This window comes from Mauremys mutica, chromosome 12 (assembly GCF_020497125.1).
Source record: "Mauremys mutica isolate MM-2020 ecotype Southern chromosome 12, ASM2049712v1, whole genome shotgun sequence".
Taxonomy (NCBI): Eukaryota; Metazoa; Chordata; order Testudines; family Geoemydidae; genus Mauremys; species Mauremys mutica.
The window spans coordinates 52,306,354-52,331,717 of record NC_059083.1 but is presented as its reverse complement, the minus strand read 5'-3'; the positions used below and the strand labels follow the sequence as shown (position 1 = coordinate 52,331,717).

Below are 25,364 nucleotides of genomic sequence, written 5' to 3'. Positions count from 1 at the left end.
TAGACAGCAGCTGAGCAGAGGTTTTGAGGATCCAAGTTTTGGTCTTAGGCACCTAAATGCTTTTGCAGATCTAGCCCTTGGCTACTGCTCAGTGGGGCGGGGTTTGGACAGGAAACTTAAAGGTGAAAGCAGCAACTTCATCTCTTATCTCCTGATCCAGCCTGTCTACAATGTTTGTAGCAACCACATGGAAATGGGGTGTGAACCGAGACCTCATCTCCTTTCAGATGTTCAGGGGGCTTAGGCCAGGGACAGTCCTGCTCTCTAAAGATGTTAAGCAACTTAGACCCCTTTGAATATCCCAGACTTAATATACAGAGATTTCTGTCTTGTCCCCTTGTATCCTCATTTTCTTTGCACAAAACTAACCTTAACTGGCCAAATGATTAGCCCAAATGAAGTCCGACATTTTTTAGTAGCACATATTGAAGCCAAAGTGGCAGCTGTGCGAGCTTCCCTCAGTCACCACTCCCTGGACATGTGCTTCTACCCTGCCCTGGAGTGACCCTTGCTGCATATGACAGAGGATTCCTTTCTGCATACTCCTGGACCTCTCTATAGTAATGGAGCACAAGGCTGTACATATATTTCCAGTAATGTTGACGTTTGTGTGGTGGAGACACGTCTTCTAGGAACCTCACAAAGATCCCCAATCCATTTCTTAAAGCCACCATGAAGCCATCACAAGGCACAAACTTTGATGCCTATGCCAACATAATCACTAGCAGCCTGGCGGGCGAATAGTCCCTGTGTACCCCTAAGCAGCAATGAATGCAAGGCTGTCTGTTGAACAGTGTAAAGCTCAGGGGTGGATGTTTCTATTTGGCCAAGGATGAAGAGAGAAGCCATTTGTAAAATCTGACAATAGATCAATTTACACTTGACAAAGCCCTCAGCTGGCATTTTCAAAGGGGCCTCATTTCCAAAGCTGCCCAGCTACCACTGACTGTCAGATATCTGATGAATAACAGCCTTTCACTTACACCCTGCTGGGATCAGATTGTTCTGCATGATCTAGAGGTGAGATGGTCCCTATCTCAGCTGAGATGGGAGCAGCCCTATATTTTAAAACCTCAAACTCATGAGTGTTTGGCCCTGGGGTCTGTGTGTGGCTGATTTTAAAGAGACAGGGCCATTTGTAGAACCCATTTCTGGATATGGCTGCAGTTTACAAAGCCCTTCAGTGTCAGGAAGGGCTCAAAGATAATGTTTTTGGATCTGTCTCCAGCCTTTTGGGATGATATTGTTAAAGCCTCTTAGGGGATCTCAGACACTCAGGGCTAGATTCACAGAAGGAATTAGGGCCTGATTTTTTAAGGTATTTAAGCGTCTAGTGGAACTTTCAAAACACTTTTTGATTTCAATCAGATTTAGGTACCTAAATGCTTTTGAAAATCCCACCAGGCACCTAAATGCCTTTGAAAATCTTGCTCTTAAGTATTCTAATGCCGAGTGTTGCAGCACCTAACTTGTAGGCACTTAGAAAATCACCATGATTCACAAAGCTTGTGTTTTGCTCCCAGGCTCCCTGTTCAGTGAATGGGGAGAGGTAAACATCTAAATGGGACCCACAGTTGTCAGCATGCGGTGGGGAGGTGCCTAACCTAACCAATGGGAGATGATGACAAGATGGGTGTGTGCCAAGCCCTGCTCCCTTACAGAGATAGTTGCTAACATTGAGCTGGTGATTGGAGCCTATCCCTGTTTGTGATCCATAACTAGGAACTCTCTCCTTGGGTCAAGCATCTACGGCGTTTTGTGTGACAAGGAGAAGGCCCTCCTGTTTAACTTTTAGCCCAGTGGTTAGGGTACTTACCTGTCATGGGGAACAACCCCAGTTCAAGTCCCCGCTCTGCCGCAAGAGGAGAAGAGATTTGAAGGGGGACTACCACTTTTTGAGTGAGTGTCCTAACCACTGGGCGGTGGGATATTCCAATGTGGAGCTCCCTCATCCTCTCCTGTTCAAGCTTTTTCACTTTGGATTAAATAATTAAAGACTCATTGGGTCAGAGAGGGAGAGGGAGAACATGAGAATTACCCTGCAGCCTGGTGGTCAGAGCACTCACGTGGGAGACCCAGTGTCCATTCCCCTGCTCCAATAACTCTTTAATTATTTATCCAGAGTGGAACAGCTTCAACTGGAGTGACTGTGGGAGCCTCACATCAGAATACCCCTCACACTGATGACATGGACAGTGGCACTGCATCCTTTCTCTGTGCAAGTCCTTGTCAATCTTGATCTCTCTCTCTCTACTCCATTCATCGGTGTGGTGCCGAAAGTCTCTGACACGTCAGGTCCCAGAATCCTAATTATTGAAAGACGCCAGAAGAGGAGAGTAATTCCAATGTACCAGTTGTAAGGGTTTAGTTCACTGGGAAAGGAGAGCAATGGAGACAGTGTCAGAGTCTGGCACCAGTTTGGTGTTAGCCTTAAGCCCTATATATACCCCTAACCCATATCCAACAGGGACTTAAGCATAAGTTTGCCTTTAAACCTTCAGTGGGGCCACTCATAGGATTAAAGTTAAGAACATGCTGAATTGGCCGCGGGATTAGGGCCATTGTACAGAATGTTGAAAGGGAGGGAGTTTTAAATTCATAATCATGAGTGTTTGGAGCAGATCCTCAGCTGATGTAAATTCTCAGAGATCTATTGACTTCAATAGAGCAATGACAATTTAAATCAGCTGAGGATTGGCATAAGTAACCCAACTGTGAAACTTCCATTTGCTTAGAGAAGCAAACCAGAATGGGTTAATAATGTATTCAAAGTTCAAACAATAAGTGTGTTAGGATGAGCTGTTTGTAAATGAGCAATGGAGTAAGATATAGTCATAAATAATCTTTGCTAAATAATGTTTAATAGGGATTGCTTATAAGCAAATCATGATCGGGACATAGACAATCATTAGCAGGAAAAGAAGAAAAATAATTTCCAAAGATTAGTCATTATCTAGCTAGCTAGCTAATCTAATACACAATCAAACAGAAATCTATCATTATGACTAAATGAGGTTGTGTGTTAGGAGAAAGAATGGTCCTGTCTGTTTCTCTATTTAATCGCATACTCTGCTTTTCTTTGTCGTATATGTAGTGTACACAACCATGCACAAAGACGATCGTCTACTACTAATAACAGGCCAACTTCAAGATCATTTCCCAGCTTGGATGTGAGTAGATCCACATGGGATGACGTATGGAACACCAGATCAGTGCACTTACACCAGGGCTAGAACAAAATGACCCCAGACAAGAAACTTACACTGGTGCTCATGTCACTATTGAATGTAGCCCAGAGACTCTGGGCCAGAACTTCATCAGTATTAAACTGCATTGGTGCTGGTCTAGCTGAGTTGGGAAATCTGACCCTTATATCTCTGTCACACTCACTGTCTCCATGGTGCTGTCAGCCAAATCTGGATCCTTGTGTACATAGGTTTTTGGCCAAATCCTGATCTCCTTGATGTGAGGGGCTAAACTACATTCACTTCCATGGAATCCAAATTTGGCCTCATTATTCTGAGACAGATTTTCTTTAGGAAACTCGGCACAAAGTTTTTCTTTAAAACAGCCTTTCCACCACTGCAAGAATGACACAGTTTTTAGATATTCATTTCATGCAGAAACCTCTTTTGCACTCTTTTCTCATTCTGGGGAGCAAACCTTCAGTTCTTTCAGAAAACCTCATCAAAGAGATGACATATGGACAGTCCCAAGAGAGGACAAACATTGAAAATCCTGTCTCACCAAACACTCACCATCTCCTCAGGCTTTTCCACCTTCAAAGCCTCCTAAAACAAAGAAACAAAACAAACCACCAACCAAGCAAAAATAAGCTAAAAATCTGACAAACACACACACAAACAAACAAACCAAAACCAAAAAAAAAAAATTCATTGATACCTCAATCTGAGTTTTTATCCCAAAATATAAGATGAGCCAGAGACCTCACTATAGACTTTGCTATGGCTACTGATTTTATAGGCAATGGTCTCAGATAGCATGGTGATTGGTAGCAGTATACGGTAGATAGGTTACAATCTTATTTATATTGCTGTAAACCAATAGAAACTCCTTTTTTTCTTGAATTATGTTTGTTGGCATTTATACAAGTGAAAATACCCAATTCTGCATAAACAGACTGCACAGTATTTTCTCATGGAGGCAATAATGTCATCAGCTGATTATATTTATAAAGAAACATAGAATGAAATTGCTATCGAAGGAGAAATATGGACATTCTGTTCTTAGTGATTAACCTCAAACCTATCCATTTACTCAGAGCACCTTTGATCTCTTTGTTTCTCATGCTGTAGATGATTGGATTCATCATTGGTGGCAACATAGAATAGAGAACAGCCACCATGAGATCCAGACCTGAGGTTGAGCTGGAGGTGGGTTTCAGGTAGGCAAAGGCAGCAGTACAAAACAACAAGGAGACCACAAAGAGGTGAGGAAGGCAGGTGGATAGGACTTTATGCTGGCCCTGCTCAGAGGGGATTCTCAGCACTGCTTTGAAGATCTGAACATATGACACAATTATGAAAACTAAGCAGCTCGAGGAGAAGCACACACTAAAGATGAGAAACCCGACTTCAAAGCGGTATGAGTCAGAGCAGGCGAGCTTGAGTAGCTGGGGGATTTCACAGAAAAACTGATCCACCATCTTGCTGCCACAGAAATATATTGCAAATGTGTTCCCAGTGTGCAGTGCGGAGTAGAGAATACCACTGATCCAGGCACTGGCTGCCATTTGGACACAAGTTCTCCTGTTCATCACTGTCTCATAGTGCAGTGGTTGGCAGATGGCAACGTATCGGTCATATGCCATGATGATCAGTATGGCAAAATCTGCTGAACCAAAGAAAAAGAAAAAAAAGACTTGGGTGACACATCCAGAATAAGAAATCGATCTTTTGTTCATGAGGGAATTGGCCATAGATTTGGGGATGGTGACAGAGATGGAGCCGAGGTCTATGATGGACAGATTCATCAGGAAGAAATACATAGGAGTGTGAAGATGGTGGTCGAGGGCTATGGCTGTGATGATGAGAAGGTTCCCAAGCAAAGATATCAGGTAAAGCACTAGAAACACCACAAAGTGTAAAATCTGCAGCTCCCGAACATCAGAGAATCCCAGGAGAAGGAATTCAGTCATGGTAGTTTGGTTGGACATTTTCTTCCTCAGTACGTCGTGTGATGGCTGTGGAGGGAATGAGAAGGACAATGGTCAGGATTAGAGTGACAGAGGGAACGTCTCTGATTCCCCTTTCTCTAATATCTTATTATATCAATGTCAAAGGTGCACAGAACTCATCCCTTACAATGATGAGGTGTTATTAGCACTCCTCGCCTCTGTCAATCAATGAATCACATTACCACACTACTGTAAATTGGGTCATCTCCTTTAAAGTCAATGCAGCTTCATCACTTTATCCCATCTTAGGATTTAGCCCCTGGTGTGGCTTGATAAAATGCAATATGAAGGATGGAACAAAGCACACTTCAAATCCAACAATTCTTGCAAAGAAGGTCCCTCCATTGCGACCATCAACAAGCTCAAAACTCGGGTATGAAACAGATAAACTAAAATTCCAACAGCCTGATTCCCCCTTTTCAGGGTAATATGACATAGACTCAACCAGAATTGTAAATAACAACTCATCTGTAATTTTTCTACTCCAACCTCTATGCCTAGATGGCCGGCTCCCTGCTCCCAAATTGATTAATGGCACCAACTCCCAGCAGCACTTCTGCCTGTGGTTAACAATGGACTAGTAGGAAATGTTGTATAGTTTACTCTGTGCTGTGTGGTGTACTGGCTTTCAGGACACCTGGGCTCTGTTCTTGTCTCTGCCAGTGACCTGCTCTGTGACCTTGGACCCGTCATTTCTCCTCTTTCTGCTCTGTTTCAACACACACACACACACACACACCCTGCCGTGTCTACTAGGACTGTAAGGGCTTTTGGAGAGGAGCTCTGACGCAGATTTTTAAAGGTATTGAGGCACCTAGTGCGATTCTCAAAAGCATCAGGGCTCCAACACCCCTCGGAATCAATGAGTTGTGAGCTCCTCGGTGCTTCTGAAAAGCCCACTAGGCACCTAGATACCTTTGGAAATGTAGCCCCATGTCTTCCCTGTTTATGTTCTGCACACCCATTTACACCATTTATACTCAGCTGGCAGCAGCGTGGAGCTAGGCCAGAAGGTCTGGGTTCTACTCCCTGTGATCTCCCATATGTCCCTGAATGGGGTCAGGATAGACAGGCTTTGGCTGCTTGGTTCAACTCTAACCCAGGGTTTAAAGGCACTCTTCTGTATAAAATACTCTGTGCGCTGCCAACGTTACTGTTTATTCAGTTGTTACCTCCTCACAACTTTCCCTTTGAAAGAGAAATCACACAGCTACAATAGAATAAATGGGTGTGAAATCAGGCAATATTAATGTTCAGGTGATCAGGCAATATTAATGTTCCCCAATTCATTTAAAGGTTAAGGGTGGTTGGAAATTTTCAGCTGTGTTTCTTTTTAATGAAGGTTGGTTTTTCAGCTGAACAACAACAAATCTCAGAATCTGTCTGCTTTTCTCAAACTTTTTGGGATTGTTTTGTAAAAAAAACTGAAAACTTAAAAAAACAAACTATTTTGGGTTTTGAGATTTAAAAAATCAGTTTTCAGCAGTTAGCTTTCGTTTGCCAAAAACTGCGGATTTGGGGTTTTCAGTGAAAAGTAAAACTTTTCCAATCAGCTGTAGGTATTTGATAAAACTGACAGTAAAGGTCATAAGCAGTTTGTATTCTAATTCATATTTATCATCTTAATTTTCCCCTGTATGTTGATCCCCCAACATATTTAATTGAAATAGCAAACTTCCTGTACTAGTCCTTGTGGATTTCTTCCCAACAGAAGACACATTCAGTCATCCAGCACTAGGATGTTTTGGTCAATATCTATAGACCAGAATCTAGAAGCTAATGGCACAAGTATCTGAGAATCCTTTCACCCCTCATTGTGTGATTGAACTAGATTCAAACCTGTTGCTCTCTGCAGACGAGCTGTGCGTAGCTGGCTTTGAACTGCACTGGTATTAAAGGACTGATGCTGTGGGAAGGTGATTTATTCATGTCTATTTCCTAAGGGCTAGCAGGACTCACACCCTGGAGCCCTGCACAGTTCAGAAGCAGTGACCCAGAGGCCAGGGCACAGAAACAAAGGTGATAAAGCAAAAAGGGACATTCTGATCCTCTAGTCTGACCTGTTGTGTATTTGGTTGTCATGGTTTTTGTTGCTGTGGCAACTGAGTTAGATTATTATGGGTTAGCTCAGCCACCTTCAGCCAGCTGAGTGAGATCTCTGTATCTGTAAATAAAATGGTGGTTTTGTTAGCTGTCTGCTGTCTGGCCTCAAGTGATTTCTTCCTAAACCGGCTGCACCCAAGGATATAACAAGTGGCGACGAGGGTGGGATTCCATTGCTGCTCCAGTAACAGAAGGAAGTAGAAGTCAAGGTAAAGAACAAACAAACAAAAAAGCTGCTTGTTTGCACTGACTGTGAAAGTGAAACTAAAATCATGGCTACTCTGACCAAGCCACTGGAACCTTTTGATGAGAATATAGAGCAGTGGCATGTGTATACTGAGCGTTTTGAGCTTTTTTTTTATTGCAAATGACATTACAGAAGCGAAGAAGGTGCCAATATTCTTAAGTGTTGTAGGGGCTAAAACCTACTCCCTGCTACGCAGCTTACTACACCCTGTTAAGCCAGCAACTAAATCTTACAGTGACATTGTGGAAATCCTGGGGTCCCATTTTTCCCCCAAACCACTGGTAATTGCTGAAAGATATAGGTTCCACAAAAGAGACCAAAAGGAAGATGAAACAGTTGTACAATTTGTAGCCATTTTAAAAAAGCTAGCAGAACACTGTGAATTTAAAGAAATGTTAAATGATGCCCTACGTGACAGGTTAGTGTGTGGCCTGTACAGTGAAGCTATATGGAAGCGCCTACTGATAGAGGCTCAGCTTACCTTACAGAAGGCTGTTGATATTGCTGTCTCCATGGAACTGGCTACAAGGGAGGCGCAATACATTGGTGCATCCCCTAGGGTGCAAAAAGTGTCACAAGAACCGACCCACAAAACTGTGCAGAGTCAAGAATGTTACCGCTGTGGTAAGCTGGGTCACCAGGCATCAGAATGCTGGTGTAAGGACCTGGTGTGTCGACACTGTGGCAAAAAGGGACACATTGAGTGTGCCTGTAAACAAAAGAAAAAGAGGCCTGTGGTCTGGCCGACAAAAAGAGGAACCCTGCATACCCTAGAGCAGACCCAGGATGATCAAGGTGACACCTCATCGCAAGAGGAAGTGCCACTGCATGTTTTGTCTTTGGCAATGGGCTCACATGAATACTGGGTAACCCCGTTATTGGATGGCAAACGTATACGCATGGAACTGGACACCGGTGCAGCCGTCTCACTGATCTCCGAGACTGTGTATAAAGAAAAGCTACAGCATCTTCCGCTTAAGGCAACAAAAACTGTTCTGAAGACGTATACGGGAGAAGCTGTGCCTATGCTGGGCACTATTGATGTTAGTCAATGGACAGGTGGCTAAATTGCCACTGTTTGTGGTGAGAGGTAACTATCCAGCCTTAATGGGTAGGTCTTGGCTTGGGAAGATTCAACTGAACTGGGCAGAAGTGCACCGGATGACTAAAGAAGAAACCAGTCTAACCCCTATCCTAAGGAAACATGCTGCTGTTTTTGGAGATGATTTGGGAAGTATGAAGGGAATCACTGTGACATTGAACATTAAACCTGACAGTCCACCAAAATATCTGAAAGCCTGAACTGTGCCATATGCCATCAGGCCAAAAGTTGAAGCAGACCTGGAGCGCCTGGTCACCAATGGAGTCCTAATACCAGTTACCCATAGCTCATGGGCCACTCCTATCGTTCCAATCGTGAAGAAAGATGGCTCTCTCCGGATTTGCGATGATTTTAAAGTCACTGTCAACCCAGTGTTGTGTGCAGAGCAATACCCGCTTCCCCGCATCGATGACCTCTTCGCAGGCCTGGCTGGGGGACAAAAGTTCAGTAAGATTGATCTGAGTCAAGCATATTTACAGATGCACATCGATGAAAAGTCCCAAGAGCTGTTGACTATTGTGACTCATAAGGGGCTTTATCGATACTGTCGCCTACCCTTCGGAATAACATCTGCTCCCGCCCTGTTCCAGAGGGCTATGGACCAGATCTTGTGTGGCTTGTCAGGAGTTCAGTGCTATCTGGATGATATCCTGGTCACTGGAAGAAATGAAGAGGATCACTTAAAGAATTTAGAGGCTACCCTACAAAGACTGGAAGAGTATGGCCTACGAGTTCGCAAAGACAAGTGTGAATTCTTCAAGCCCTCTGTTGAATATTTGGGACACATCATTGATTCTGCAGGTCTTCATAAGGCCCCTGCAAAAGTTAAAGCTATTGTGGAAGCTCCCCCACCTCGAAATGTAAGCCAGCTGCGCTCGTTTCTAGGACTCCTGAACTATTATGGAAAGTTCATCTCACAGTTAGCCACACTACTAAAACCACTTCATGAGCTCCTTGGGCAGAACAAGGCCTGGAAGTGGACTGAAGCCTGTGATGTTGCGTTTAACAAAGCTAAGGATGCATTGCTAAATTCTGAAGTTCTAACGCACTTTGATCCATCCTTACCACTGCAATTGGCCTGCGATGCCTCCCCTTATGGAGTGGGAGCAGTCGTGTCACATATTATGCCTTCAGGAGAAGAGAGACCTATTGCTTTTGCTTCACGCACTCTAAGCAAAGCAGAAACTAACTACGCCCAAATCGAACGTGAGGCATTAGGAATTGTTTTTGGAATTCGGAAGTTTCATCAGTACCTGTTTGGGCGAAAATTTACTCTTCTCACAAACCATCGACTTCTGACATCAATTTTTGGACCCTACACAGGCATTCCCCCATTAGCTGCTAGTCGTATGCAACGTTGGGCATTGTTACTTTCAGCACACACATATGAAATCAAATATCGGAAATCCACTCTGCACGGCAATGCAGAAGGCCTCTCAAGGTTGCCTTTGCCGGTCAAACACCAAGATAGTGCCCAAAAGGAAATCTTCTACTTTGAACAGGTAGAGAATACACCCATCACTGCTACTCAGATAAAGAAGGCAACTCGCGTTGACCCAGTATTGTCCCACGTTATGGACCTGGTGATGCATGGAAAATCTCGACAAACCTCTCCGGTCTCATCCGACCTTGTTCCCTACATGTCCAAGTGGACGGAGTTATCGGTCCAATCTGGTTGTTTGTTGTGGGGGAGACGTGTCATTATTCCACCACCACTGAGATCACAGATGTTAGAACAGCTACATTCCGGTCACTGTGGAATAGTGCGCATGAAGGAAATTGCACGAAGCTATTTTTGGTGGCCTGGATTGGACAGCGCTATTGAAGAGAAGGCAAAAGCTTGTATGTCATGTCAGGGTGTGAGGAATGCACCCCAGTGGGCACCCCTACACCCATGGGACTGGCCTGAAAACCCGTGGCAACGTATTCACGTTGACTTTGCTGGCCCCCTTGAAGGAAGCATGTTCTTGGTGGCAATAGATGCCCATTCTAAATGGCCAGAAGTCTCTATAATGCAGTCCACTTCTGCAGAGAGTACTATCCAAAAACTACGAGGACTCTTTAGTCGTTTTGGTCTGCCAGAACAACTTGTGAGCGACAACGGACCGCAGTTCATTTCTCAGGAGTTTCAAAATTTTATGAAGGCAAATGGGATACACCACATCACGTCAGCACCATATCATCCGTCCACCAACGGATTAGCTGAAAGATTTGTGCAGACAATGAAAAACGCTTTGAAATCAGCAAGGGGACAACACTCCATTCAAAAGCGTCTGGATACCTTTTTACTTTCCTACAGAAACACACCTCATGCTACGACCCACGCATCTCCGGCCTTTCTAATGATGGGACGACAGCTGCGCACTTGCTTTGATCTGCTGAAACCTTCTGAACCCCGACAAATTGTGCAACATCAGCAGCAATATCAAGTCATCAGACGGGCACCCAGAGCAAAAGACCGAACCTTTAGCCCGGGACAGCCAGTTTTGGCTCGGAATTATACTTCCAGAGCTAAATGGGTTCTGGCCACAGTCATCACTCAAACAGGACCTGTTTCCTACACAGTCCGGACTGCAGAGAATCTTACCTGGAGGCGACATGTAGATCAGCTGTTGCCAGGTCATGCCAGTCCTCAGGACCCATCTGCAGTTGAGGGGTCTGACTTCACCTCTTCTGGCGAGGCACCGAATCACGAGTCACCTGTTTCTGACTGTTCTCCTCCATTACTGCCGGCGGCTGAGGTACCCCTTTGCCCAGCACGAGCTGATACCACCTCCTCACCCGTTCGTGCTGCGGACCCAGAGCCCCTAGTGCTTTCGGGTGCAATAACACCAGAAGTTCGCCGTAATCCACCTAGAGATAGAAGGCCTCCTCATCGGCTGGATCTTTAGCTAGGGTGAACCCATGGTTATGGGGCAAAATAATCCCCAGGGTTTAGCCGGGAATGGAGGCAGTCTACCCTCCTTCTCTAGTCTAGTGTGTGTTTTATTTAGGGGATGTTCTTATTAGGGGGGGAGGAATATGTTGTGTATTTGGTTGTCATGGTTTTTGTTGCTATGGCAACTGAGTTAGATTATTATGGGTTAGCTCAGCCAGCTTCAGCCAGCTGAGTGAGCTCTCTGTATCTGTAAATAAAATGGTGGTTTTGTTAGCTGTCTGCTGTCTGGCCTCAAGTGATTTCTTCCTAAACCGGCTGCCCCCAAGGATATAACATGACCCCAGCATAACACAGAGCATACAGTTTCCACCAGGTTTCCCTGATTCCAAACAAGCTTCTATATTATCTGTTGACCGGGATTAAAAGATGGTGACAGGCAGCTTCTGGGATGTGTCAATGCTCCTAAGTGAGCCAGGTGGCTAAATCCTATGAACATTCAGTGGGAGTTAGGTACCTGACTTGCTCAGGTGCTATTGTAAATCCCACAAGGCACCTTTCTCCTTCTTTAGGTGCTTAAACCCTTTGTGATCCTGGTCCTGTGTCTATCTTGTTAACTTCCAAGGCCTGGAAATATGGGTACTAGTCCCATTTACCTCCTATATGTTCTTTGGCAGCACTGAGCTAGACTGGCTTTAACTGGTAGGTCAACACTGAGCCGAAAGCTGCTAGTGTGCAGAAAACATAAACTGTAGCTATCAGATCTGCTGCTCAGTCAATTTTTCCCTTCCAGTAACTGTCCCTTTGACACCGAAACAAACCCAGTTTTAAGAGAAAAAATGGTTTTGAAACTATGGTATTATTGAACAGGACTAACGTTCCCCACCCTTGTTCAAAGCTCCATTTCAGATTAGAGATGATTGGAAATTTAGATTTTTTTTCTTTTGGTAGTAGTAGGAAAATCAGTTTTTAAACTAAGTAAAAATGTTCAGGGAAAGTATCTCCTTTACTCAGATGTTTTGTTTTGTTTTGTTGAAATCTGCAAATACCAATAACCTTTTGTTTGCAATGTACAATTTCCAGTTTACAGTAGTTTTTAGCTGAAAATTAATTAGTTTATTGTTGGCAAACTCTGAAAACATTTCTGATTTCTGATGCAAAGTTAAAATTATCCACCTTCTTTTTTTCTGACTGGCTCTAGATGACTGACAAGACTGAGAGTTAAATCCTTAGAATTCAAATTGTAACTTATATTTAGGTTCTTACTTTCTGCTGGAAAGAAATCTGACAGGCTCTAGATGTTTGATAAAGAGTTTGAATTACAATTCATATATCTAGTATTAAATTTGACTCTTTATTAATACCTTCACATATATAACTGAAAGCAAAATTGATCCTCCAGCGCCAGGATTCTTTGGTCATCTCTGTCTCATTCTCTCATCACTGTATTATCCAGTGGCAGTTTCCATGTCCCTTTAGTGGATTTTCTGCATCTCTCTGCAGTCACTAGCAGACAGGGATCCACTCCACAGATGGGCACTCCCTGCTCACCTCCTTGGACAGATTTGGCTGAGAGACAAAGGACTAAATGGGATCAGAGACCAAAAACTCCTCCCAGCTCTAGAGCTGATCCTGGCTTGTGCAGGGTTCAGACACAGCTCTGGGGTTTAATAGTTGAAATCAGTCTCCAAGGCTTTAAGCCCAGCTCTGATCTCACCTCTGGAGCAAACCACCCTGACTACCTGCCCAACTCTAACCCCACAGAGGGAGAACAGCACCCGCCCTGGATCTCACATGACAGCAGCATCCCTGGAAAGACCCTTATCTACAATCAGGGCATGGCTGAGGCCCAAAGCATGTCCCAAGGTGTTTTCAAAATAAAATATGGATTTCTAACACAGATACAGGATCTACAATAGCTAAAAGCCTAGTGGCACCAGAATCTCAGCTGGTTTGGAATAGCCTGTTCCTTCATTAACACCACATAATCACTTCTGGGTGAGCAGAGATTTTTTTTTTCTTCCTGCATTGTATGAGCAGCTCTTGGGATACATCTGCTAGAGGAGCCCCCAGCTCAGGCTGCCATGTCTGCTTGAAGTCAGTCACCAAGAGGTACCCAGAGGTGAAGACTAAAAACTAAGGGCCAGGTAGTGAGCTTGTGTCAATTGTTGCGCTTCCATTGAGTTCATGGTAGTTTGGACTATTTAGGCCAACTGGGAATCTGGACCTTTGATTTCCGTCGAGCAATGTCAATTTACATCAGCTGGGGATCTAGCCCATTACACACTCATAAATCCATATTTTTTGCCTGTCAATCTGATCTGAAACTGATTCAAGAGTTCTGAACCAGTCCGCACTTTCTTAGCTCTTTGCCCCATGGGTTTAATTAAAAGTGTAACTTTTTTTGCTGATGGAGAATGGTTCAGTCCTACTAGGGATAGAACCTTGGAGGAATTCAGCGTTGCACAGTTTTCAAGTATCTGATCTTCAGCTTCTGTTGGGATGATTGGCCCAGAATCTGTCTTTCTTTCTTTCTTTCTTTCTTAGCCATTATATTATTTTTTCTCTTACTGCACACAGCACTAAACTAAAAAACTCAGTGGGGACACGTCATCTAGGAACCGCACAAAGATCCCTAATCCATTTCTTAAGGCCACCACGAAGCCATCACAAGGCACAAACTTTTCTGCTTATGCCAACATAGTCACTAGCGGCCAAGCGGGGGAATGGTCCCTGTGTACTCCTAGGCAGCAATGAACGCAAGGCTGGCTGTTGAACACTGCAAAGCTGAGGGATGGATGTTTCTGTTTGGCCAAGGATGAAGAGAGGGGCCATTTGTAAAATCTGACAATAGATCATTTTTCACTTCACAAAGCCTCAGCTGGCATTTTCAAAGGGGCCTCATTTCCAAAGCTGCCCAGCTACCACTGACTACCAGATATCCAATTAATAACAGCCTTTCACTTACACCCTGCCGGGACCACATTGTTCTGCATGATGTAGAAGTGGGATGGTCCCAGCTGAGATGGGAGCAGGCCTACATTTAAAAACTTCAAACTCATGAGTGTTTGGCCCTGGGGTCTGTGTGTGGCTGATTTTAAAGAGACAGGGCCATTTGTAGAACCCATTTCTGGACATGGCTGCAGTTTACAAAGCCCTTCAGTGTCAGGAAGGGCACAGGAATAGTGTTTTGGATCCATCTCCAGCCTTCTGGGATGATAGTGTTAAAGCCTCTTAGGGGATATTAGACACTCAGGGCTAGATTCACAGAAGGAATTAGGGCCTGATTTTTTAAGGAGTTTAAGCATCTAGTGGGACTTCCTTCACAGAGATAGTTGCCAACGTTGAGCTGGTGATTGGAGCCTATCCCTGTTTGTGATCTATAACTTGGAATCCTCTCCTTGGGTCAAGCATGTATGGTGTTGTGTGACAAGGAGAAGGCCCTCCTGTTTTACTTTTAGCCCAGTGGTTAGGGTACTTACCTGGCATGGGGAATAACACCAGTTCAAGTCCCCCCTCGGTCCGAGGAGGAGAAGAGATTTGAAGGGGGATCTGGCACCTTTTGGGTGAGTGTCCTAACCACTGGGCAGTGGGATATTCCAATGTGGGGCTCCCTCATCTTCTCCTGTTGAAGTTGTCTCACTTTGGATTAAATAATTAAAGAATCATTGGGTCACAGAGGGAGAGAGAGAACATGAGAATTACCCTGCAGCCTGGTGGTCAGAGCAGTCACCTGGGAGCCCCAATGTCCATTCCCCTGCTCCAATAACTCTTTAATTATTTATCCAGAGTGGAACAGCTTCAACTGGAGTGATTGTGGGAGCCTCACATCAGAATACCCCTCACACTGATGACATGGACAGTGGCACTGCATCCTTTCTCTGTGCAAATCCCTGTCAATGTTGATCTTTCTCTACTCCGTTGATCGGTGTGGTGCCGAAAGTCTCTGACACGTCAGGTCCCGGAATCCTAATTATTGAAAAGAGCCCGAATGCACCAATTGCAGGGCTTTAGTTGATTGGGAAAGGAGAGAAAATGAGACAATGTCAGAGACTGGGACCAGTTTGGTGTAAGCCTTAAGCCCTATCCATATCTCTAACCCATATCCAATAGGGATTTATGCATGAGTTTACATTGAATCCTTCAATGGGGCCACTCATATGATTAAAGTAAAGAACATGCTGAAGTTGCTGTGGAATTAGGACCAGTGTGCAGAAAGTTCAAAGAAAGAGAGTTTTAAATTCATAATCATGAGTGTTTGGAGCAGATCCTCAGCGGGTATAAATTCTCAGAGATCTATTGACTTCAATAGAGCTATAACAATTTAAATCAGCTGAGGATTGGCCTAACAATCCCAACTGTGAAACTTCCATTTGCTTAGAGAAGCAAACCAGAACAGGTTAAAAATGTATCCAGTCAAAACAGCTAAAAGTTCAAACATACAAGTGTGTTAGGATGAGCTGTTTGTAAATGAGCAATGGAGTAAGATATAGTAATAAAAAATCTTTGCTAAATAATCAGGGGCGGCTCTAGACATTTCACCGCCCCAAGCAGGACAGCATGTCGTGGGGGGCGCTCTGCCGGTCGCCGGTCCCGTGGCTCCCGTGGACCTCCCGCAGGCGTGCCTGTGGATGCTCCACCGATGCTGCGGGACCAGCGGACCCCCCGCAGGCACATCTGCAGGAGATCCATCAGAGCTGCCTGCCACCTTCCCGGCAACCGGCAGTGCGCCCCCCACGGCATGCCACCCCAAACATGCGCTTGTCGTGCTGCGGTCTGGAGCTGCCCCTGTAAATAATGTTTAATAGGGAATGCTTATAAGAAAATCATGGTCTGGACATACATAATCATTAACAGGAAAAGAAGAACAATAATTGCCATAGATTATTCATTATCTAGCTAGCGAATATAATTCAGAATCAAATAGAAATCTATCATTATAACTAAATGAAGTTGTGTGTTAGGACAAGGAATAGTCCTGTCTGTCTGTCTCTCTATCTAATCACATACTCTGCTTTTGTCTGTCATATATGTAGTGTACACGACCATGCACAAAGATGATCTTCTAATACTAATAACAGGCCAACTTCTGAGATCCTTCCTCAGTTTGGATGTGAGTAGACCTACACGGGTTGGCGTGTGGAACACCAGGGAAGTGCACTTACACCAGGGCTAGAACAAAATGACCCCAGACAAGAAACTTTATGTCACTACTGAGTGTAGCCCAGAGACTTTGGGCCACAACATCATCAGTACTAAACTGGTGATGTCAATGGTTCTACTCTGCATTGGTGCTACTCTAGCTTAGTTGGGAAATTCATTTAGATTAAAATAATATAAAAGACAGCTACCTGAGGCTTTTTGTCCCCTAACATGTCATTAATAATACAATAATATCCCAACAGTATACACATAATCATTTCAGAAGGAACTAAGCCATGCAGAAACCTTTTTTGCTCTCATTTATCATTGTGGGGAGGAAACCTTCAGTTCGCTCAGAAAATCCCATCAAAGAGATGACATATGGATAGTCCCAAGACAGGACAAACATTGAAAATCCTGCATCCGACGAAGTGGGTATTCACCCACGAAAGCTCATGCTCCAGAACGTCTGTTAGCCAATAAGGTGCCACAAGACTCTTTGCTGCTTCTATTGAAAATCCTGTATCACCAAACACTCACCATGTCATCAGGACTTTCCACCTCCAAAACCTCCTAAAACAACGAAAAAAACCAAACCGCCAACCAACCTGTTAAGCAAAAATAAGCTAACAATCTAGCAAACACATACACAAACCAAAAACAGATGCATTGACACCTCAGTCTGAGTTTTTATCCCAAAATATAAGATGAGCCAGGGACCTCACTAGGGACTTTGCTGTGGCTACTGATTTTATAGGCAATGGTCTCAGATAGTACAGGTCTGTCGCATCTTACGCACATTTAACATGAGCGATATCAACTTTACGCGGTCGGCAAAAACAGAAAAACAAAACAAAAAAAAGAGAAAAACAACCATTTTAATACTATACCTGAAGTGGGGATGATTCCGCCTGCCATTGAACTCAAAGAAATATTGACTATACGCGGTTTTCGCTTTACGAGCTAACCGCGGAACGGAACCCCCGCGTAAGATGAGACAGACCTTTATGGTAATTGGTAGCAGTATATGATAGATAGATTCTGATCTTATTTACATTGGTGTAAACCTATAGAAACTTCTTTTTTTCTTGAGTCATATTTGTCTGTATTTTTACTAGTGTAAATACCTATTTCAACATAAACAGATAGCATAATATTTTCTCATGGAGGCAATAATGTCATCAGCTGATTATATTTATAAAGAAACATAGAATGAAATTGCTACTGAAGGAGAAATATGGACATTTTCTTCTTAGTGAATAACCTCCAACCTATCCATTTACTCAGAGCACCTTTGATCTCTTTGTTTCTCATGCTGTAGATGATTGGATTCATCATTGGTGGCAACATAGAATAGAAAACAGCCACCATGAGATCCAGACCTGAGGTTGAGCTGGAGGTGGGTTTCAGGTAGGCAAGGGCAGAAGTACAAAACAACAAGGAGACCACAAAGAGGTGAGGGAGGCAGGTGGAGAAGGCTTTATGCCGGCCCTGCTCAGAGGGGATTCTCAGCACTGCTTTGAAGATCTGAACATATGACACAATTATGAAAACAAAGCAGCTTGAGGCTAAGCACACACTAAAGATGAGAAACACAACTTCAAAGCAGTATGAGTCACTGCACTATGAGATGGTGACGAACCGGAGAGCTTGTGTGATGATATGAGGATCTCAGACACTCAGAAGCAGAGACCCAGAGGCAAGGGCACAAAAACAAAGATGGTTAAGCCAAAAGAGCCATTTTAATCCTCTAGTCTGACCCCAGCATAACACAGGGCGTATAATATCTCCACAAGGGTACCTGATTCCAGCCCAGCTTCTATGTTATCTGTGGGCCAGGATTAAAAGATGGAGAGAGGCACCTACTGGATTTAACAATGCTCCTAAGTGAGCCAAGTGGTTAAATCTTGTGAACATTCAGTGGGAGTTAGGCACCTAACCTGCTGAGACGCTATTGTAAATCCCACAAGGCACCTTTCTCCTTCTTTAAGTGCTTAAACCCTTTGTAATCCTGGTCCTGGGTCTATCTTGTTAACTTCCAATGCCTGGAAATAGGGTTCTAGTCCCATTTACCTTCTGTATGTCCTTTGGCAGCACTGAGCTAGACTGGCTTTAACTGGTGGTTCAACTCTGAGTCTAAAGTGCTAGTGTGCAGAAAACATAAACTGTGGCTATCAGGTCTGCTGCTTAGTCAATGTTTACCCTTGTTCAAAGCTCCATTTCAAATTAGAGATACTTGGAAATTTAGATTTTTTTTGTACTAGTAGTAGTAGCAGGAAAATGAATTGTTGAACTAAAGAAAGATATTCAGGGAAAGTATCTCCTATACTCAGATGTTTGGTTTGGTTTTGTTGAAATCTACAAATCCCAATATTCTCTGGTTTGCAATGTACAATTTCCAGTTTACAGTAGTTTTTAGATGAAAATTAATTCGTTTTTGGTTGCCAAACCCTGCAAACATTTCTGATTTCTGATGCAAAATTATCCACCTTCTTTTCTTCTGACTGGCTCTAGATGTCTGACTAGACTGAGAGTTAAATCCTTAAAGAGTTCAAATTGTAACTTATATTTAGGTTCTTACAAGAAAAGAAATCTGACAGATTCTAGATGCTTGATAATAAAAGTCTTAAAGAGTTCCATTTACAATTCATATATCTATTATTACATTTGTCTCTATATTAATACCTTCACATATATAATTGAAAGCAAAAATTGATCCTACAGTACCAGGATTCTTTGGTCATCTCTCTCTCATGCCCCCATCACTGTATTTTCCAGTGGCAGTTTCCATGTCCCTTCGTTGGATTTCCTGAGTCTCTCTGCAGTCCCTAGCAGACAGGGATCCACTCCACAGATGAGTGCTTCCTGCTAACTCCTTGGACAGTCTTGGCTGAGAGACAAAGGACTAAATGGGATCAGAGACTGAAAACTCCTCCCAGCTCTAGAGCTGATCCTGGCTTGTGCAGGGTTCAGACATGGTCACAGCCCAGGATCTCCCTGCTCTGGGGCTAAATAGTTGAATCCAGTCTCCAAGGCTTTAAGCTCTGATCTCATCTCTGGAGCCAACCACTCTGACAACCTGCCTGACTCTAACCCCACAGAGGGAGAACAGCACCCGCCCTGGATCTAATATGATGGCAGCATCCCTGGAAGGACCCTTGGCTAAAAACAAGGCAGGGCAGAGGCCCAAAGCATGTCCCAAGGTGTTTGCAAAATAAAACTGGGATTTCTAACACAGACACATGATCTACAATAGCTAAGAGCCTAGTGACACCCGAATCCCAGCTGGCCTGGAATAGCCTGTTCCTTCATTAACACCACATAATCACTTCTGGGTGAGCAGAGATTTTTTTTCTCCTCATGCATTGCGTCAGCAGCTCTTGGGATGCATCCGCTAGAGGAGCCCACAGCTCAGGCTACCATGTCTGCTTGATGTCAGTCACCAAGAGGTACCCAGAGGTGAAGACTAAAAACTAAGGGCCAGGTAGTGAGCTTGTGTCAATTGTTGCGCTTCCATTGAGTTCATGGTAGTTTGGAATATTTACGCCAACTGGGAATCTGGACCTTTGATTTCCGTCGAGTGATGTCAATTTACAACAGCTGGAGATCTAGCCCATTACACACTCTTAAATCCATATTTTTTGCCTGTCAATCTGATCTGAAACTGATTCAAGAGTTCTGAACCAGTCCGCACTTTCTTAGCTCTTTGCCCCATGGGTTTAATTAAAAGTGTGACTTTTTTTGCTGATGGAGAATGGTTCAGTCCCAGTAGGGAGAGAACCTTGGAGGAATTCTGTGTTGCACAGTTTTCAAGTATCTGACCTTCAACTTCTGTTGGGATGAATGGCCCAGAATCTTTCTTTCTTTCTTTCTTTCTTTCTTTCTTTCTTTCTTTCTCAGCCATTACTTTACATTTTTTTTTACTACACACAGCATTAAATAACTCAGTGGGGACACGTCATCTAGGAACCGCACAAAGACCCCCAGTCCATTTCTTAAGGCCACCATGAAGCTATCACAAGGCACAAACTTTGATGCTTATGCCAACACAGTCACTAGAGGCCTGGCGTGGGAATGGTACCTGTGCACCCCTAGGCAGTGATGAATGCAAGGCTGGATGTTGAACACTGCAAAGCTGAGGGATGGATGTTTCTGTTTGGCCAAGGATGAAGAGAGGGGCCATTTGTAAAATCGGACAATAGATAAGTTTCGACTTGACAGAGCCCTCAGCTGGCATTTTCAATGCAGCCTCATTTTCAAAGCTATCCACCTACCACTGACTGTCAGATACCCAATGAATAACAGCCTTTTAATTATACCCTGCTGTCACCAGATTGTTCTGCATGATGTAGAGGTGAGATGGTCCCAGCTGAGATGGGAGCAGCCCTATATTTTAAAACCTCAAACTCATGAGTATTTGGTTCTGGGGTCTGTGTTTGGCTCATGTTAAAGAGACAGGACCATTTGTAGAACCCATTTCTGGATATGGCTGCAGTTTACAGAGCCCTTTAGTGTCAGGAAGGGCTCAAAGATAGTGTTTTTGGATCTGTCTCCAGCCTTCTGGGATGATATTGTTAAAGCCTCTTGGGGGATCTCAGACACTCAGGGCTAGATTCACAGAAGGAATTAGGCCCTGATTTTTTAAGGTATTTAAGCATCTAGTGGGACTTTCAAAACACCCCTTGATTTCAATTGGATTTAGGTACCTAAATACTTTTGAAAATCCCACCAGGACACCTAAATGCTTTTAAAAATCTTGCCCTTTGATATTCTAATGCTGAGCATTGAACACCTAACTTTTAGACACTTAGAAAATCACCATGATTCACAAAGCCTGTGTTCGGAGCCCAGGATCCCTGTTCAATGAATGGGGAGAGGTAAACACCTAAATGGGATCCACAATTGCCAGCATGAGGTGGGGAGGTGCCTAACCTAACCAATGGGAGATGATGACTAGATGGGTGTGTGTCAAGCCCCACCCCCTCACAGAGATTGTTAACTACGTCGAGCTGGTGGATGTCACTTATCCCTGTTAGTGATCCATAACTGGGAACCCGCTCCTTGGGTCAGGCACCTATGGTGTTTTGTGTGACTAGGAAAAGGTCCTCCTGTTTAACTTTTAGCCCATTGGTTATGGTACTTATCTGGCATGGGGAACACCCCAGTACAAGTCCCCCCTCTGCCTGAGGAGAAGAGATTTAAAGGGGGATCTGCCACCCAGTGTCCTAATCGCTGGGCTGTGGGATATTCCGATGTGGGGCTCCCTCAATCCAGTCAAGCTGTTCCACTTTGGCTTAAATAATTAAAGAATTATTGGGTCAGAGAGGGATAGGGAGAACATGAGAATTACCCTGTGGCCTAGTGGTCAGTGCGCTCACCTGGGAGACCCAGTGTCCAGTCCCCCTGCTCCAATAACTCTTTAATTATTTTTCCAGAGTGGAACAGCTTCAACTGGAGTGACTGTGGGAGCCTCACATCAGAATACCCCTCACACTGATGACATGGACAGTGGCACTGCATCCTTTCTCTGTGCAAGTTCTTGTCAATGTTGATCTCTCTCTCTACTCCATTCATCGGTGTGGTGCTGAAAGTCACTGACGAGTCAGGTCCCAGAATCCTAATTATTGAAAGAAGCCAGAAGGGGAGAGTAATTCCAATGCACCAATTGAAGGGCTTTATTTAACTGGGAAAGGAGAGAAATGGAGACAGTGTCAGAGTCTGGTACCACTTTGGTGTTAGCCTTAAGCCCTATCCATACCCCTAACCCGTATCCAACAGGGACTTAAGCATGAGTTTACCTTTAAACTTTCAATGGGGCCACTCATATGATTAAAGTTAAGAACATGCTGAAGTGGCTGCAGAATCAGGACCATTGTACAGAATATACAAAGGAAGTGAGTTTTAAATTCATAATCATGAGTGTTTGGAGCAGATCTTCAGCTGGTGTAAGTTCTCAGAGATCTATTGAGTTCAATAGAGCAATGACAATTTAAATCAGCTGAGGATAGGCCTAAGGATCCTGACTGAGATACTTCCATTTGCTCAGAGAAGCAAGCCAGAGCATGTTAAAAATGTATCCAGTCAAAACAGCTCAAAGTTCAAACACTAAGTGCGTTAGGATGAGCTATTTGTAAATGAGCGATGGGAGTAAGAGATAGTCATAAAAATCTTTGCTAAATAATGTTTAATAAGGAGTTCTTATAAGAAAATCATGATCTGGACATAGACAATCATTAACAGGAAAAGAAGCACAATAATTTGCACAATAATTTCCATAGATTATTCATTATCTAACTAGCTAGCAGGGCTACCCAGAGGGGGAGGCAAAGGGGGCAATTTGCCCCGGGCCCCGGGCTCCGCAGGGGCCCCCAAGAGAAGAGCGGAGGCTCCCGCCTCCGCCCCTCTCTTGGAGCCTCGGCGCATTGAGCGCCGAGTCTCCTGCCGAGCCCCTGAGCCCCGCCCCGATCCGAGCCGCGTGGGGAGGGGGCGGGGCAGCTGCCTCCGCTCGGCGTGGAGCTCACAGCCCCGCCCCCTCACCACGCGGCTCTGAGCGGGACAAAGCTCAGGCCCCTCCAGAGACGCGCTCCGGTAAGAGGGCGGGGGGGGAAGCGGGAGCCGCCGGGGCCAGGGCCGGGCCGGGCCGGGGGGGCGGGGGGGGAAGGGAAGCAAGACCCGCCCGGGCCGGGCCGGGCGGGGCCGGGCCGGGCCGGGCCGGGCGGCGGGGGGGACGGGAAGCGAGACCCGCCGGGGCCGGGCTGGGCCGGGCCGGGCCGGGGGGGGGAAGGGAAGCGAGACCCGCCAGGGCCGGGCCGGGCCGGGCTGGGGGCGGGGGGGGGGCTGGGAGCGAGACCCGCCCGGGCCGGGCCGCGGGGGGGGGGAGGGCCGCGGCACCCGCCGGGGGCGGGCCGGGCCGGGGGGGGGGAAGGGAAGCGAGACCCGCCAGGGCCGGGCCGGGCCGGGCTGGGGGGGGGGGGCACTGGAAGCGAGACCCGCCGGGGCCGGGGTGGGAAGTGGGACGGGCCGGGGCGCGGAGGGGAAAAGGGGGACCCGCCGCCGCCAAAGCGCAGCCCGGTCTTCGGCGGTGGGGGGCCCCTTCTGTTCCGGGACCCGCCGCCTAAGTGCCCCGAAGACCCGCAGCGGGGGGGGGTCCCCGCCGCGGGTCTTCGGGGCACTTTGGCGGCGGGTCCCAGAACGGAAGGGGCCCCCCGCCGCCAAAGACCCCGGGCCCCCGGAATCCTCTGGGCGGCCCTGCTAGCTAGCTAATAGAATTCACAATCAAATAGAAATCTCTCATTATGACTAAATGAGGTTGTGTGTTAGGAGAAGGAATGGTCTAATTATCAAGGACTAAATGGGATCAGAGACTGAAAACTCCTCCCAGCTCTAGAGCTTATCCTGGCTTGTGCAGGGTTCAGACATGGTCACAGCCCAGGATCTCCCTGCTCTGGGGCTAAATAGTTGAATCCAGTCTCCAAGGCTTTAAGCCCAGCTCTGATCTCATCTCTGGAGCAAACCACCCTGACAACCTGCCCGACTCTAACCCCACAGAGGGAGAACAGCACCCGCCCTGGATTTCACATCATGAAAGCACCCCTGGAAGGACCCTTGGCTAAATACCAGGCAGGGCAGAAGCCCAAAGCATGTCCCAAGGTGCTTGCAAAATAAAACTGGGATTTCTAATGCAGACACATGATCTACAATAGCTAAGAGCCTAGTGGCACCAGAATCTCAGTTGGCCTGGAATAGCCTGTTCCTTCATTAACACCACGTAATCACTTCTGGGTGAGCAGAGATTTTTTTTCCATCCTGCATTGTAGCAGCAGCTCTTGGGATGCATCCGCTAGAGGAGCCCACAGCTCAGGCTGCCATGTCTGCTTGAAGTCAGTCACCAAGAGTTACCCACAGGTGAAGATTTAAAACAAAGGGCCAGGTCATGAGCTTGTGTCAATTGTTACATTTTCATTGAGTTCATGGTAGTTTGGACCATTTATACCAACTGGGAATCTGGGCCTTTGATTTCTGTCGTCGGTGGCAATTTACATCAGCTGGGGATCTAGCCCATTGCACAGTTATAAATCCATATTTTTTGCCTGCCAATCTGATCTGAAGCTGATTCAAAAGTTCTGAACCAGTCCGCACTTTCTTAGCTCTTTGCCCCATGGGTTTAATTACAAGATTAACTTTTATTGGTGATGGAGAATGGTTCAGTCCCACTAGGGATAGAACCTTGGAGGAATTCAGTGTTGCACAGTTTTCAAGTATCTGATCTTCAGCTTCTGTTGGGATGAATGGTCCAGAATTTCATTCATTCTGTCTCAGCCATTACATTAATTTTTCTCTTACTACAGACAGCACTAAACTAAAAAGCTCAGTGGGGACACGTCTTCTAGGAACTGCACAAAGATCCCTAGTCCATTTCTTAAGGCCACCATTAAGCCATCACAAGGCACAAACTTTTATGCTTATGCCAACATAGTAAGTAGCGTCCTGGCGGGGGAATGGTCCCTGTGCGCCCCTAGGCAGTGATGAATGCAAGGCACTGGCTGCCATTTGGACACAAGCTCTCCTGTTCATCACTGTCTCATAGTGCAGTGGTTGGCAGATGGCGATGTATCGGTCATACGCCATGACAGTCAGTATGGCAAAATCTGCTGAAACGACGAGAAAAATTTGAGCGACACATCCAGAATACAAAATT

At 45.3% G+C, this 25,364-nt stretch overlaps 1 protein-coding gene across 1 annotated transcript; it reads right to left on the bottom strand.

Annotated features, from left to right (window-relative positions):
• Positions 1-4,216: 4,216 nt before the first annotated feature.
• LOC123345327 (olfactory receptor 14A16-like) lies at positions 4,217-7,132 on the bottom strand. The gene is made up of 2 exons (XM_044982117.1): positions 7,037-7,132; positions 4,217-5,203 (listed from the first exon to the last, which is right to left on the bottom strand). Exons 1-2 carry the CDS (start codon positions 7,124-7,126, stop codon positions 4,217-4,219), a joined length of 1,077 nt encoding a protein of 358 aa, XP_044838052.1. The 5' UTR covers positions 7,127-7,132.
• Positions 7,133-25,364: the final 18,232 nt, after the last annotated feature.